Source organism: Corythoichthys intestinalis, chromosome 4 (genome assembly GCF_030265065.1).
Source record: "Corythoichthys intestinalis isolate RoL2023-P3 chromosome 4, ASM3026506v1, whole genome shotgun sequence".
Lineage (NCBI taxonomy): Eukaryota > Metazoa > Chordata > Actinopteri > Syngnathiformes > Syngnathidae > Corythoichthys > Corythoichthys intestinalis.
In genome coordinates, this window is record NC_080398.1 from 2,628,017 (window position 1) to 2,644,202 (window position 16,186).

At 38.2% G+C, this 16,186-nt stretch overlaps 3 protein-coding genes across 5 annotated transcripts in view; 2 read left to right on the forward strand and 1 right to left on the reverse strand.

Annotated features, from left to right (window-relative positions):
* The window catches only part of LOC130914713 (autophagy protein 5-like), an 82,222-nt gene extending 70,662 nt beyond the window's left edge, over window positions 1–11,560 (reverse strand). For 2 of the 3 annotated variants that reach the window (XM_057834150.1, XM_057834148.1), the window contains exons 1-3: window positions 6,914–7,005; window positions 6,262–6,459; window positions 6,046–6,173 (exon numbers count right to left, since the gene is read on the reverse strand). In XM_057834150.1, coding sequence (XP_057690133.1) covers window positions 6,046–6,173; window positions 6,262–6,369 — 236 coding nt within the window. In that variant the 5' untranslated portion in view covers window positions 6,370–6,459; window positions 6,914–7,005. Of the gene's footprint in view, window positions 1–6,045; window positions 6,174–6,261; window positions 6,460–6,913; window positions 7,006–11,460 lie in introns of those variants that run through there. The other variant, XM_057834149.1, reaches the window with a different exon arrangement.
* On the forward strand, window positions 7,186–11,986 carry LOC130914714 (dynactin subunit 3-like). The gene is made up of 7 exons (XM_057834152.1): window positions 7,186–7,371; window positions 7,848–7,932; window positions 9,681–9,767; window positions 9,835–9,918; window positions 10,006–10,064; window positions 10,160–10,219; window positions 11,481–11,986. Exons 1-7 carry the CDS (start codon window positions 7,270–7,272, stop codon window positions 11,565–11,567), a joined length of 564 nt encoding a protein of 187 aa, XP_057690135.1. The 5' UTR covers window positions 7,186–7,269; the 3' UTR covers window positions 11,568–11,986.
* A 2,712-nt stretch (window positions 11,987–14,698) lies between these two features.
* LOC130915146 (cytosolic 5'-nucleotidase 3) overlaps window positions 14,699–16,186 on the forward strand; it is a 37,356-nt gene continuing 35,868 nt past the window's right edge. The window contains exon 1 of the mRNA XM_057834947.1: window positions 14,699–14,993. Coding sequence (XP_057690930.1) covers window positions 14,859–14,993 — 135 coding nt within the window. The 5' untranslated portion in view covers window positions 14,699–14,858. The remainder of the gene's footprint in view (window positions 14,994–16,186) is intronic.

Below are 16,186 nucleotides of genomic sequence, written 5' to 3' on the forward strand. Positions count from 1 at the left end.
AACCCGGAAATGATGACGTGGGAAGCCTTGCTGGCGGCCGGCGGCGGCCGGCTGAATCTTGTGAGTGCTTCGGAAGTGATCCAACGTTTGGCGCATATTGCAAAAACAGGACAGACTACGGTATAAATTGGTTGCAAAACGCAATGGCGATCGCCTGTTATCTCACATTTTGTGGATTTCGGGCTCCTGTATTTGTTACATCTGTGCGCAGCAGTGCAACCGGTGCAATCTTTTTTCGAGTCTTGTCCTTTGCTTGTGATGGAACCTGCGTGAAAAGAGCGATCCTCCCCTGTATGGGAACATTTTGATTTGATTGCTTTCAATAAGGTAAGGGAGAAAAACTACTTTAATATAAATGTGAGTGTGTGTGTGTACCTATCTGAAACAAACATCAACAGAATGAACAATCCATTAATGTACTGGGAGGCACAAAAGAATACCTACCCAAATTTATATAAACTGGCACTCACACATTTCTCTGCACCCCAGCTTCATTTGTGCCTTGTGAAAGAATATTTTCTAAAGCTGGTGAAATATTTTCCCAAAAAAATAGAAACTGTTTAAAGCCAGCCACTGTGGGAAAGCTATTATTTCTAAATAAAAATGAATAACAAATTACCCTTAGCACTTGTTGTATTTTGTTCACATACTAAATTACTAACACAAGCACATTCATATCTTTGTCTTAAGCCATTGAATTCTTAACAATGTTGACCTCTTGGGCTTCTAGACCACTTGATGGCACCATAGGGTAAATGAAGCACCATGAAGCTTTGCTACATGTGCAAACCAATTGGCTGCAAAGCTTCATTGCTTCATGAGGCTTCATTTGGCCATCACTACCGTTTTACCTATATACAAAGCTAAAAGGCAGTGTAAAATTAATAGAGTGAATTTTGGTAGTCTTTGGAGCCTTTTTTTAATAGGCTAAAGCCTTGCAATCCCTCTCTCAACAATTAGAAGTATCGTGGGCAGAACTGTGGGGAAGAAAGGTAGTAGTTGATCTTTTTCTTAACGCCCTATGTTATTTCCCAACGCAGAGAAAATATATCAATTGGTGCCACTACGCACAGTCATGGTTGCACTTCCCATCATGCATTTGGGCAGAACAGTTAAATGGCTATAGTATCATTTACTGAAAGCTCAACAATTACACTAGATGGCAATATTTTGTCACAATATACAAAGTAACATTTATCCTTTAAGAATTACAAGTCTTTCTATCCATGGATCCCTCTCACAGAAAGAATGTTAATAATATAAATGCCATCTTGAGGATTTATTGTCATGATAAACAAATACAGTACTCATGTACTGTATGTTGAATGTATATATTCGTCCGAGTTTTATTCATTTTTTTCTTAATGCATTCGCAAAATGTATATGATCGGGAAAAATTATCGGGAATGATTGGAATTGAATCGGGAGCAAAAAAATAAGCAATCAGATCGGGAAATATCGGGATCGGCAGATACTCAAACTAAAACGATCGGGATCGGCTCGGGAGCAAAAAAACATGATTGGAACAACCCTACTAGGTAGGACTTACCTCCAATGTCTTGGCGAGGACGGTACAATGACGAATAATACATGTTCTTGGATAGCTATTTTGAGATTTGGGAGTTATTTAAGTGATTTAAAGGATTAATTCCAACTCATGTGAAAATTCGGGTTACGTCACCAGCGTAGGAACGGAACTTTCGTAAGCAGGGGACTACCTGTAGAGTGAGTCCTTAAGTTACGACCGAGTAATAAAAGTAAAATACCGGTGCATGAAAATGGAAAAATAAAATGCTTTATCTACTATTATTGCTGAGAGTTGTCCAATGGTTTATTTACCACCAAAAGCACGGAACATGACTATTGAAAAATGAAACAGCCAACTCGGCCACCTCTGCATCTCTCATTCCAGTCTGACATGCGGTGTGTTTATGGACTGCCAAGAAAACATAGCACTCAGCACATCAACATTGCAACATGAAGCATACATGCCTCCCGATTCATTACATTACTGTCCTGATTTTTAGGTTACATGAAACAAAAGTTGTTTGACTTTGACTGTTGGCAACGTAAGGTCTGTGTAAACACTGAAAGGTATCCTTACCCATATTTACTGTTTGACTATTTGTATTACTCTAACACATCTAGTGCTGCAACGATTAATCGATTAACTCGAGTATTCGATTAGAAAAAAATATTCGAATTAAATTTTATTGCTTCGAGCATTCGTTTAATTAAAGTGGCGTTGTAATGGTTTATTTTTAAAGTGTTTGCATTTAGTTTTATTGATTAGGGTGGATACACTGCCCTCTGGTCTGCCTAATTTCACATGGCTGAATCCAACTGCTCCCTGTTAAGATCAACATAAGTTTTTGTTTGAGAGAATGTTTTTTATGCATTCATAATTTAGTTTATAGGCATATTTAGCCGTTTTTTTTTTTTTTTTGTGGGAATATGTGAACCATTTGTTAAGAGCATTGTAAAAAAACGTTAGCATTTCATAGCATTTAAGATAGCGGACTTCTGCTATGTAAGTTAGCCAGTTGTTCTTTTGTTGTACTTGGATCTGCATATATTTCTATATACCGTTAAGGCTCAGCTCAGGTATTTTAATTTTTCATGTTCCTCATCCGATTACTCGATTATTCGAACTCACTGGTTCATCGACTAATCGACTACTAAAATAATCGATAGCTGCAGCCCTAAATACATCTAGGGCTGTCCCAAACGACTAATTTTCTCCCGATTAGTCAGCCGACTATTTTTACGATTAGTCGACTAATCTAATAATTAAAAAAAAATTTTTTTTAATTGTTTTTGTTTACTAATTTAGCAATGAAATCTTTGTTGACGCTTATCAATTCACAAAAAACATATTGGAACACTTAAATTATTTATTGAAGTACACATAAACACATAAATAATAATAAATCACAAATAAACAATTAGTTCAAATGCTGATAGAATTTACTAGTGTAGCATCCCTGATTGAAAAGGTGGTCTCTTAAACTGATGGTTTACAACTTTTATTCCATCCTTGATGTAATCACACCGTAAGAGCTATGGTGCACACAAATAAAACAACACAATTAGAAATTAACAAAAACTTTTCACCTTTTTCCTTTGAAACCTTATTTATATATCAATGACTTGCCTTTACCTTAATTTATTACCTTATCATTGACAATCTCTCCCTTGAGTGCAATCACTGTATATTCTGTATATATTTATGACCTTTTAACCTTATAGAATTTTCTATACCATAAAATAAACCATAACATGAAATAAACCTTTCAGTTAGCATTAAGGACAATACTAATAGCACTTATAGGCCCATTGTCAATGAAACATTATGATTCAGTAAGGCGACAGCACCCTCTGGTGTACAAAAAATGAAAAAAAAAAAAAAAAATACAAACGGTGACGGCGCTTGAGGTGTTTATTCACGGCCGACGTGCAGCCAAGCTTGGCATTGAACAGACAGGACAGAAGAGTACCCTCCGTTGTTTCTTTGAAATAAGTCAATGTTTTGGACACTCTGGTGCGCTTTTTTTGGCTTTGTGCCGCTTTCCCCGCTTGCATACAGAGCATCCGACATTCTGAACTTTCCACGCATGTATTTTTTTTTTAACCCTTCATTAACCGTCGACGGGATGTTGTGCTCGGCGACGGATTTACGTCATCGATGACGTCGACTATGTCGACTAGTCGGGACAGCTCTAAATACATCCAATATGAAATTAACGATGATGTAAATGCTATTTGAGAAAAACAAGCGGAATATATTTGAGATTACGGACTTGGAATGATTGGAAATTGCAGCACCAAGACAACGGCCCGATAAGGGCATAACAGATACTGGACGCCTTCTGACCACGGAAGCCCAACACCATGCAGCTGACAGAGTGAGACTGATGCTGACAAGAAGGTGATTGGCAAGACATCTAAAAGCCCAAAGACCTAAAGACAATCCCGCAATCAGCTGTTCTGGACAGTCCAGAATAAACGGCAGGACATCCGGTTTTGCCACATGGAACGCCTGATAACAAGAATATTCTACGGCTGAGAATTTGAACACTCCGCGCAGAGACTGGATAAAATCTGAAACTGGTTGCCTTGGCAACTGTGACACATGGACTCATCGGCCCAACCTGCAACAGAAAATTACTCTAAACAGCACCCAAACACACTCTTTTCCCGGACCACAGTCCCACCTCACTAGAGCCTTCAAAAAACTGAATTCTTTAGCTAGCGCGGCTTTTTTCAGGAATCTTTTGTGATATGGTGACTCTGGATGCAGTCCTCCTTGCCTGGGTCCCTTTGCTGTTTTTCCTTGCTGAATGATTGCTGTTGACTTGGAATAAATTGTCAACTTGTGGTTTGAAGCCTTTTTCTAGCTTTTAAAATGAAGTCAGTACAAGGGGTTAGAATTACGGTGAACACGCGAAGTTCGGCCTTTTGCCTGGGTTGTCGGAGCCCCGTCGGCCCGGGTCTTTGGAATTGCGCTAGTGCTGTCCCGGCGGTTCGGCTGGCGTGATTCCGGCAATCTGGCCAGGAGGTCAGACTCCAACAACACAAAACCGCATTTGGCGAGCGAGGCATATTCACACGACGGTTTAACTTTGGTCTGAACGCATCTCATCTTTACCGATGTGCATAGGACTGTGTCTCTCTCCTTTCGAAGCCTTTTTCTAGCTTTTAAAATGGAATCAGTACAAGGGTTTAAAACTAATGTGAACGCGTGACGTTTGGCCTTTTGGCCGGGTTGTCGAGTCTCGCTGGCCCGGGTGGTTGGAATTGTGGTAGTGCTGTCCCTGCGGTCCAGCTGGTGTGATTCCGGCAATCTGGCCTGGAGGTCAGACTCCAACAACACAAAACCGCATTTGGCGAGCGAGGCGTATTCACACGACGGTTTAACTTTGGTCTGAACGCATCTCATCTTTACCGATGTGCATAGGACTGTGTCTCTCTCCTTTCGAAGCCTTTTTCTAGCTTTTAAAATGGAATCAGTACAAGGGTTTAAAACTAATGTGAACGCATTAAGTTTGGCCGGGTTGTCGGGTCTTGCTGGCCCGGGTGGTTGGAATTGTGGTAGTGCTGTCCCGGCGGTCCAGCTGGTGTGATTCCGGCAATCTGGCCAAGAAGTCAAATTCCAACAACTCAAAACTGCATTTGGCAAGGGAGGCCTATTCAGACGACGGTTTAACTTTGGTCTGAACGCATCTCATCTTTGCAGATGTGCATTGGACTGTGTCGCTCTCCTTTGGAAGCCTTTTTCCAGCTTTTAAAATGGAGTCAGTACATGGGTTTAAAACTAATGTGAACGCGTGAAGTTTGGCCTTTTGGTCGGTTTCTCGGAGTCTTGCCTGCCTGAGTCGTTGGAATTGCTGTAGCTCTGTCCAAGCATTTCGGCTGGCGTGATTCCGGGAATCTGGCCAAGAGGTCAAATTCCAACAACACAAAACTGCATTCTCGAGCAATGCGTATTCACGCAACGGTTTGATTTTGGTCTGAACGCATCTCATCTCTACAGATGTGCATTGGACCATATATTTCTCTCCTTTCACTGTTCTTTTTATAATGTTAAGCTTCATTTCAATAGTAATAGTTATTCTTTTGGCTGATGCTAGAAGACCCAGCTTTTCTTCTTAAGGTCTATAATGTGAAGAAAAGAAAAAAAGGACGAAAAAGGCAAAGATACTGTCGGCGCGCAAACACAGACAAGCAGATAGACAGCACAGAAACTATGGCGCTAGGGAATTAGTAGTGGACGAGGCACGAGTAAAGTCATAACATCATAGGTCGAGGACATCGTGACCCAAGGACTTCTGTACATTGAAGCGTCTGCAAGCTCGGGTGTGGCATAAGGTAAGGAACTGAAAGAATTGACTTTTTTTGTGGTATAACAGAAAAATTGTGACTACATTGTGAAAAAATAAAGTTATAAGGTTGGTTTTTAACATTACTTGTGAACAGCCTGTCATTTCTTCTTACATTTAAGAATTTCTGAGAATGACATGCCAGGCTACAACTTGGTTCCCTTACCATTTGAGTGGCGTCCCTTCATATTCGAACCACATCTCCCCCGCGTCCTCAGCCCTCATCACTTTTAGGAAGTGCTTCTTTACCTTGTCGGTGACTAGCGTCAGGTAGCTCACCCTGGGCAACAGCAGCTGTGGAAATTTAGAGGTTCAATGTTCCCTACTTCCACATTGGATCGATCAAAATGACATGATATTCGTTGACGAATGTAAGATGTACATAATAAGGCTCAGCTTCCCTCTCCGTCTCCTCGTCCTGATTGAGGGTGAAGCAAGCAGGGATCCGGCCGAACCAGACGTCTCTTAGCACGTCTTTGTCATCTGCCATGTTGCGGTTTTTCCTGTTGCTTCTTCCAGTGGCTCATAAGAGCTGGACGTCTCGCAGGTAGAAGTCGGAAGTCTAGAAGCACACAGCTTCCTGTTGTGAATAACACAGAGAAGCAAATTAGGAATTATTGAGGCTGTTGCACCAGACCTTAATGACAATTTTCCTAGAGCAGCTGTTCTTTTTGGGTTTACCAGCATCCCCCCCCCCCCCCCCCCCCCCCAGAGCAAGTGAATTAAGAGTCATTACCAAGTGTATTTTTGGACAATACAATAAAACGTGAATATTTAAAAGGAGTTAAAGCATACAAACAAAACCATAGAAATGAAACTGCGTCTCTGGTGGAATTGTACCCCATTATTACGCTTAAGATCCACCAAACACCACAAACTTGCGTGAACATGACAGCTAGCTAGCTAGCACGCCTATCGAAAGGCAACACGGAAGTATTTTGATGGAACAACTAAACGTATCAAGCTTGGCTTTTAGTATTTTTTACACGACAAACTGACATTTCACAAATTTATAGAAAAGTTAGAAAACCTACTTTTATATGTGTTTTTGCGGTCTAGTGGAAGTGAAGAAGTGTTTAGCTAGTGTTTTTATTCCCAGCTGACTGACAGCCGAAGAAGAGTTAGGTAACAACAGCGACACCTGTAAACTCCGTAATGTTTTTATTTCTTCTTTTCATTTTTTTGAAGAAGAAAAATGTATTTTAAAAATCATACACAATAATAAGTGATGTTAAGAAATAATGGGGTGGAATATTCAAAATTCTGGATAAAAATATTAGAAACGCTGTGAAATACGTCATCAATACGCGTCTGTGGCTCGACGAATGTAAAATACGTAAGCGAGTGGGCACTGTTTTGTCCAACGAATTTAGGAAAGAAAGCTTCGGAGATGGACAAGAAAGATTCGATAGATAACGTGGAAATGCGCCTTCAGGCTTTGGAGAATCACATATATGGAGAAAGAAGAAATAAAAATGCGAAACCTTTAAAGGTTAGTTTTTATTTATAGGTGTGGTCGAGCTAAGACGCTAACCATAGCCTAGCTATTTTCCTATTACAGCACTGGATTTATACTGTGTTATCGTGTACATTAATTCGTAAAAGTCATATTTGCACATAACTGGTGTATGTATGTATCTGTTTTGTGTTATTATGTATATTTTATATAAATTAGTACTGAGCTGGCCACTTTCAAGTAATTTGTATTATTAAACTGGAGGTTTATACCCTGAAGTGTGTTTAAACGACTGTTAAAGTATATGTTGGGATGTAAAGATCTACTTTAATTCATTTTAGCATTATAAAAGCTAAGATGACACACTTGTGGCTTGAGGCAATCATATGCTTTCGCCATAACAGTGAAGGTTTTTGTGTGGTGTGTGCATGCTTTGAGAGTGCTGGCAGTGAATGATCATGTTTTATCCATGGCAGCCAATGAGTTACGTAGTGTCCTTTTTTTTTTTGCAGTGTGCAGAGGCTCTAGCCAGAATCCAGGCCGACCTGACGAACACGGCCAACAAGAGAGAGCGAGTCAAGATTCTTCACAAGAAAAGTGGGTCAAATTATAAAATAAGAGATATATTCGTAATACTGTACTGTATTTACAGTGGAAGGAAAAAGTATCTGAACCTTTTTGGAATTTCTCACATTTCTGCATAAAATCCTCAAATGTGATCGGACCTTTGTCAAAATCACACAGATGAAAAAACGGTGTCTGCTTTAACCAAAACCACCCAAACATTTATAGGTTTTCGTATTTTAATGAGGGTAGTATGAAAACAATGACAGAAGGGGGAAAAATAAGTAAGTGAACGATCACATTTAATATTTTGTGCCCCCCCCCCCCCTCCTTTGGCAGCAATAACTTCAACCAGATGCTTCCTGTAGCTGCAGATCCGTCTGCCACATCAATCAAGACTAATCTTGGCCCATTCTTCTCTACAAAACTGCTGAAGTTCAGTCAGATTCCTGGGATGTCTAGCATGAATCGCTGTCTTTAAGTCATGCCAAAGAATCTCAATGGGGTTCAAGTCTGGACTTTGACTTGGCCACTCCAGAACGTGTATTTTGTTCTTCTGAAACCATTATGAAGTTGATTTAATTTTGTGTTTTGGATCATTGTTTTGTTGCAGTATCCATCCTCTTTTTAGCTTCAATTGACGGTATTAGGTTTTCCTGCAAAACATTTGAATTCATTCTTCCATTAATGATTGCAAGTTGTCCAGGCCTTGAGGTAGCAAATCATCCTGAAATCATGATGCTCCCTCCACCATGCTTCACGCAGGGTTGGGAGGAGGTGTTGATGTTGGTGAGCTGTTCCATTTTTCCTTCACACATGACGTTGTGTGTTACTCTCAAACAATTCAACTTTGGTTTCATCAGTCCACAAAACTTCTGTGGAGTGTCCAAGTGCCTTTTTGTGAACATTAAACGAGCAACAATGTGTTTTTTAGACAGCAGTGGCTTCCTTGGTTGAGTCTTTCCATGAACACCATTCTTGGCCATAGTTTTACATGGAGTTGATGTGTGCACAGAGATTTTGGACTGTGCCAATGATTTCTGTAAGTCTTTATCAGACACTCAAGGGTTCTTTTTTACCTCTCTGAGTATTCTGCACTGAAATCTTGGTGTCATCTTTGGTGGACGGCGACTCCTTGGGAGAGAAGCAACAGTGGCAATTTCTCTCCATTTGTAGACAACTTCTCTGACTGTCGATTGATGAACATCCAGACTTTTAGAGATGGTTTTGTATCCTTTACCAGCTTGATACGAATCAACAATCCTTGTCTTGAGACAGCTCTTTTGACCAAGCCATAATGCACATCAGACAATGTTTCTCATTAAGACATTTCCAAGTGTGTGTTTTATAGTGGGCAGGGCAACTTTAAACTACTCATCAGTGATTGGGCACACACCTGACTTAAAATGTTCGGTAAAAATTGGTTTCAATTGCTCTTTAAGTCTCCTAAGCCAGAGGGTTCACTTACTTATTTTTCCCCCTTCTTAAATTGTTTGTATTAGGCCTGAAAGATATTGGGAAAAAACTATTGCTGCGATTTTTGGTGGGGGGGTGAGATATATTGCGATATTATATTAAAATATATACTGTATATGTATACATATATATATATATATATTTTTTTTTTAAGTGTTTTTTTTCATCTGTGTGATTTTGACAAAGATCAGATTACATTTGATAGTGATTTTGTGCAGAAATGTGAGAATTTCCGAAAGGTTAAGATACTTTTTCATACCAATGTATGTATCTTATTACGATAAGATAATTGCTTTTACGTGCAGTTGAGGACCTGATGAAGTACTTGGACCCGCAATTCACCGATCACATCGCTGTGCCCGACACCATGAAGCTGGAGTTTATCCTCGCTGGTGAGGAATAAATAATTCAAGCACATGGAAAATATTTTAACTGAGTAACATGTGTTTGTGAACACAGAGGAGGACTTCCTGCTCTCCCAAGCTGCTTTGCTGGAGCAGATTAGCAACCTGCAGCCAATGCTGGAGAGCACCTACATCCGAGGTTTAGTTGTCTTGCCATTTTATTTGTTGATTCCCTGATATTTGTGAATACACTGTAATTAGGATTTTTTTCCCTGTTTGCCTCCAGATGTTCCTGAGCACGCTACAAAGCTCCAGCGTCTGTCCCAAATTCATATCAAACAGCAGGTAAAAGATGCAGACCAACTCTGAAGTGGATAAGTCATTTTTAAAAATTATTTGTATGTTTCACCTTACAAAACCTCAATATGGAATCTTTTCAGGACCAGACGGATGCTCAGTCGTTGGAAGTCAAGCAGCTTTTTGACGAATACGACAAAATGGTATTTTGTTTTTATCCAAGTCTGAAGCTAAAATTGAGTTAGGGTTTGCTTTTATGAAGAAAGTAACATTTAGAAACAATGAGCGTGTTTGAAATATACAATAAAATATTGTTTGTGTATTGAATGAGGTGACGAAAGACAACTGCTAAGCAGAGCTGTGGCAACTTTGAGTTTAAAAATGTCACCCCTTTCGTTGTATTATTTCTTAAAATCAATAATTCAGTTATTTAAATTGTTAAGATCTATCATATAATTAGTTTCTTATGGTTAGACATATCATTTACCTGCATAATTGTAAGTTAGGACAATTAAATTCACCAATAGCCAAGAATAATCACTACTTTTTACAACATGGAGCTCCTCAGTGCACTTCAACATCGTTGCCTGACACCGAAATGATACTGGGCTTTGTCTTGCTGTCATTGTCCCAGGCTTCAACTGGGACCGTGTGCTTTGGTCAGATGAGGCCAAGATTGAGCTTTTTGGCAACAAACACTCTAAGTGGGTCTGGCGTGCCACGAAAGATGTGCATGCTGAAAAGCACCTCATACCCACTGTGAAGTATGGGGGTGGGTCAGTGATGGTGTGGGGCTGTTTCGCATCCAAAGGCCCTGGGAACCTTGGGGTGCATGGCATCATGAATGCTTTGAAATACCAGGGCATTTTAAATCAAAATCTGTTGCCCTCTGCCCGAAAGCTGAAGATGGGTCATCACTGGGTCTTTCAGCAAGACAATGACCCTAAACATATGGTAATGGCCAAATCTACACAGAAATGGTTCACCAGACACAAAATCAAGCTCCTCCCATGGCCATCTCAGTCCCCAGACCTTGTTTTGTTGGCAAAAGTGGGTTGTACAAAGTATTAACACCAGGGGTGCTAATAATTGTGACACACATTATTTGATGTGAAATATTTCTTTCTTTATGTGGGATTTTTTTCCCCACTGAATGAATGCACTTGTATTGAAGGTTGGATTTTTCTTTTTTTTTCCATTAAGGTCCCATATTATTTGAATAAAAAAAATATATTAGAAGCTAAAAAACACATCTTTTTCAGGGGTGCCAATAATTATGGAGGACACTGTATATGACAAAAAACTGTCGCGTTTTCAGCTCGATTTGGTCACGTTATTGTCACGAAAACATTTTTCGTCTATGAAATATTTTCGGTATCGCTAGCCTTGATGAAAACAGTAATGTTATTATAGTAGCAATATTAAATGCTACATTTATTTGAACCTTCTTCTTTGTGTTGTCAGATGTCCCTGCTGTCCAAGCAGTTCGCCCAATGGGACAAAAACCTGAGGAAACTGGAGGAGGACAAGGGCATCCGGCCTGTGGAGTAACACACACTCATTATGAGGAGGAAGGCATGTGACCTGAACTTGAGTAGCTTTTTAACATACAAACTACGCAAAATGTCCAAAGTCATTTTTCAGTGATTGCAGTTGCTAGACAGAAAAAAAAAACACAAGTTGTGTGACTCTTAATCAGTCATCTGGAGGATTTTACTCACCCGTCCTCACGGGACAACTTGGTCATCCTGCTCTTATTTATTTTTACACGTGCTACTCCAAAAAGTGTGTTATTAGATTTACTCGCATTCCGACTTGAGTCATAAGACTATTAGCGCCTGACCTGCACTAAACATTGAACTTTCCGTTTGTCTCCTGAGAAGACAACATGTCACTACATGACTGCGGTTGATTAAAATGTTAATAAAAATAAAAATTTCTATTGGACTGTTCCTGCAGGATGGATGACTTGAAAGTTAAACAGAATCAAGATTCTTCCCCTTTCATTTATTTAAAAAAAAAAAAAAAAAAAAAAAAAGGATCAAAATCATGTAACTAAACATTTTTTAAATGTATTTTAAAGTTTGAACTCAATGGCTGGCATTGATGGTAATAGACAGCCAATCGATTTTGATTGGTAGGGTATCATTTGATCGCTGACAACTAGGGCTGCAGCTATCGATTATTTTAGTAGTTGATTAATCGATGAACTAATTAGTTCGAATAATCGGATAAGGGACATAAAAATTTAAAATACCTGAGCTGAGCCTCAAACGGTATAACAAAAAATTAGGATCAAAGTACAACAAAAGAACAACTTGCATAGCAAAAGTCCGCTAGCTTAAATGCTATAAAATGCCAACTTTTTTTTTTCTTTTCAACAACAACAAATCTTCTTAACACATATTCCCACAAAAAAACATGCTAAATATACCTCTAAATTATGAATGCATTAACAATATAGGTGCAGCGATTAATCGACAAATAATCAGTTAGCAAATTAATCGACAACTATTTTGATAACTAATTAATCGTTTAGGACCTTCACCTTAAACTTGTCTAAATTCTAGAAATTATAACACATAGAGCTTAGCTTAACTCAGTTGTAAATATTATCAGATGTCTTCATTACTTAAATTCAAAGTTGGACATGAACAAAAATCAGTTTTTATGTAGGAAAACAACAATTCACATTTTTACCAATTTTACTGCTTAAACTAGCATCTTAATCAGGCTGCAACAACTAATCGATTAAATTGATTAATTAATTAGTTACCAACGAATTTAATAATCGATAGTTGTAGACTAAAGTTGTCAGAAAACTAATAAAATATTTTTTGAAAGAAATATCCATTTTGTCTTCATTGTTATTTATAACATGCCTAAACCAACTTCAAGGTACCGAATAATAGATCAATCGTTCAATTAGTTGCCCGATTAAGTGATTATCAAAATAATCGTTAGTTGCTCAAACAAAAACGAACAACTTCATGTTGGTCTCAACAACTTCATGTTGGTCTCAACAGGGAGCAGCTTTATCCAGCCATGTTAAAAGAGTTATGTCATATTCACTATTGCCATTAGAGGGCAGTTTATCCACCCAAATCAATAAAACCAAATGCAAACACTTTAAAAACAAACCATTATTCCACTCAAACGAATCCTCGAAGCACCAAAATTTGATTCTAAGCTTTTTTTCCCTCATCGAATTACTCAAGTTAATCGAGTAATCGTTGCAGCACTAAACAAAATAATCCAGTAGTACAAGAATATTGCAAAAATAAATATTTTTATTGACAATACTGAAACAGTGACAGCAAAAAAGTCAAGAAAAACACAATCAAAATAGCTCAATTTATCACATTGGATTTGATCTTCTATAAATTCATGTTAAACTAGATGCTAAAATTGTTTTAAAAAAAAAAGTTTACGACTTTGATTTCAACATGTTGGATCATGATTTATGAGCCAACGGAGTATGGAGGTAGATTTGTGTCTTTATTATTCAATCAAAGAAAAAGTTGCTTCAGTCAAAAAAAAAAGTCGCTTCAATCAAAATACATTTTCAATCAAAAAAAAAAGTCAATTCAATAAAATGTGTTTGAATGCAAAAATAAAAAACTGAAAAATTTTCTTTGATTGAATTTTCTTCTTTGGTTGAAAGTTTTTTTTTTTTTTTTTTTTATTGAAACAACCTTTTTGGCCAAAATATGGCCCAAACACAAAAAGGATTTCCTCAATCAAAGAAAACAGTTTCAATTAAAAATTAAGTGTTCAAATGCAAATTTCTAAGTCTCAAATATTTTATCCCATTCAAAAACTTTTTTTTTATGATTGAACATTTGTTATTTTTGATTGATTTTTCTTTTGAATATATTTTTGTTTGTTTGTTTATAAGTAACTTATTTTTTGAATGGATAATAAAGACACAAATGTCCCAGCCAAAATGTGGCCCAAATGCAAAACTACATTACTTCAATCAAAAAGGTTATTTCAATAGAAAAAAAAATTCCCCCTCCCCCAAAAAATTTTAAAGAAAGTTTTCAAATGCATTTTTTTTTACTTTGAAATGTATTTTTGCATTCACATTTTTTTTTTTGATTGAAGTGACTTTTTTTCCATTGATAATGTATATTTTGATTGAAGCGACCTTTTTTATTTATTTTATTTAATTTTGATTGAAGCAACTTTTTCTTTAATTGAAAAATAAAGACAAATCTACCTCCATAACGGAGAGGCACTGTTTAAGTGACTAGCTCCATCTAATGTTAAAGATGAGAAATGCAACCGAATGTCGGCTGAATTTAAGCTTCTTGTGCAGACAATATTCAGTGATATTTTCATAATTTGCTGCAGGCCAATTAAAAACCTGGCAGCGGGCCATAGTTTGTACACCCCTGCACTAGCAATATGTTAAAAATCACAGAATTTAATGTAATGCAAACAAAATTAATAACGAACCATAAAAGTCAGACGTAGCTAAGTTTTTAGCTACACAAACTGTCAGGATAATTTTTTAATTCTGAACGTAAACACTCATTTTACGTCTTGAAATGTACAATTCAATGGTGAAAAAATGTCATAATAAGGAAAATACGGTTTGTTTTTCGATTAATTCGCTTATGCAAACACGTTTTACCCCGAAGTGAGGCATCCTCTCTGTAATAGACGATTTCAGTTTGCATGCGCGCTCCGGAAGTAGCTCCGCATTGCCGCCACTGACGTCACCGACAACCCAGCTCGCAGCACCCGAAGGCGGATACCTGTCAGACTCCGAGGCCGAAGGAGGAGCACTCACACGAGGGCTCTTCTTGGCGACGGCGGACCTCCAAGCTTGCCGCCATGGACCGAACGGCCGTTAAAGTGGGCGCCGCGGCCAGCGCGAGCGTGTGCGCCCTGTTCGGCGGCGTGGTTCTTGCCCAGTACATCGTCGCCAAGAAAAAGCGAGCGGGAAAGAAAACGAGAATTATCGAAATGGTGAGTTTTGAAGCTTCAACACGGTGAGCAACAAACTAGCAGGAGGCAGAAGCGGGAAGTGTCTTTGACCTTTCTTCAAAATAAAAACACGTGCTACTTTGGCAGTCAACCTAGCATGGCGTAAACGTTCACCATATACAAATTTAAGATTTATGTTAACATTACAAATAATTTTTGTGAATATCAGATAATTCCAGTAAATGGGCGTAAAAATAGTGAACGTCTTCAAATGTATTTTGTAGGTTTTGCGAGACTTTGTTGCTTCCTTAACAACACAGACTTTGCGGTCCTCCACGCATGCGCAGAAGTCCCCAATAACAGCAACAGCAGCTGTTTTAGAGGTCACCTGCAGCTAGCTTTTTGGTCCCCATGGCAAGATGAAAAGCTCCTTTTTGACACAGTGACCCTCCGGTTGTGTCCCTTTCTCACCGGAAGTTGCTGCCTCGATTGTCAGACGCCCCCCATGCATGTTATGCAAGCCGCCGCCATAAACCAGCCTGGAAGGAATTCTTGGAGGATATTTGCATTGAAAACATCAACACAATAGTCCATGTGCACAATCCATAAGTCATTTTTAACTTTAATGTCAATGAAAAATGAATGATGTCCATGCAAGATACTGCATTTTTACATTATGGCTGTGAAACTGCTCAGTCATTGTTGCCATGGTAATCCATGTACGTTTTTTTGTGTGTCCTGAAGATAACATAATGTTAATTATTTATGGTGGTCGCTACTTTGCAGTTAGGCCAAGTTACCGTAATTTTCAGACTATAAACTGCTCCTTTTTTCCCAACTCCTTTGACCATGAAGTTTATTGTCCAATGCAGTTTATTTTGTGAACAAATAACGTTTTCTTGTAAGATATAGTACGCCTTATAGTATAAAATTACAGTAATTTGAGGGAGACATTTTTTTGGGTGACTATTTTCAGAAAATTCACAATATTTCTTAAGCAAAAATGATCAAAACATTTCGCAAATAAGAAAATACAATTTTTGAGGTAAAATTTAACCAGGAAAAAACTATGAAATAGAGTGGTATCTCTACTTAAAAAATTAATTAGTTCTGGAAGTCATTACGTAAACTGAAAATTCTGTAAGTAGGGACGCGTTATTCATGGAAATACCCTAATCCGTTCAAAGCCCCCCAAGATTCAGACATGAAACCTTCATAAAGCATAAAAATGCATT

What these genes read in the sequence shown, in the direction of transcription:
- LOC130914714 (XM_057834152.1), top strand. Translation starts at nt 7,270, where the DNA reads ATGGACAAGAAAGATTCGATAGATAACGTGGAAATGCGCCTTCAGGCT. An exon ending in AAATTCATATCAAACAGCAG is followed by an intron (nt 10,065 to 10,159) that starts GTAAAAGATGCA and finishes GAATCTTTTCAG; the next exon opens with GACCAGACGGATGCTCAGTC. An exon ending in TTGACGAATACGACAAAATG is followed by an intron (nt 10,220 to 11,480) that starts GTATTTTGTTTT and finishes TTGTGTTGTCAG; the next exon opens with ATGTCCCTGCTGTCCAAGCA.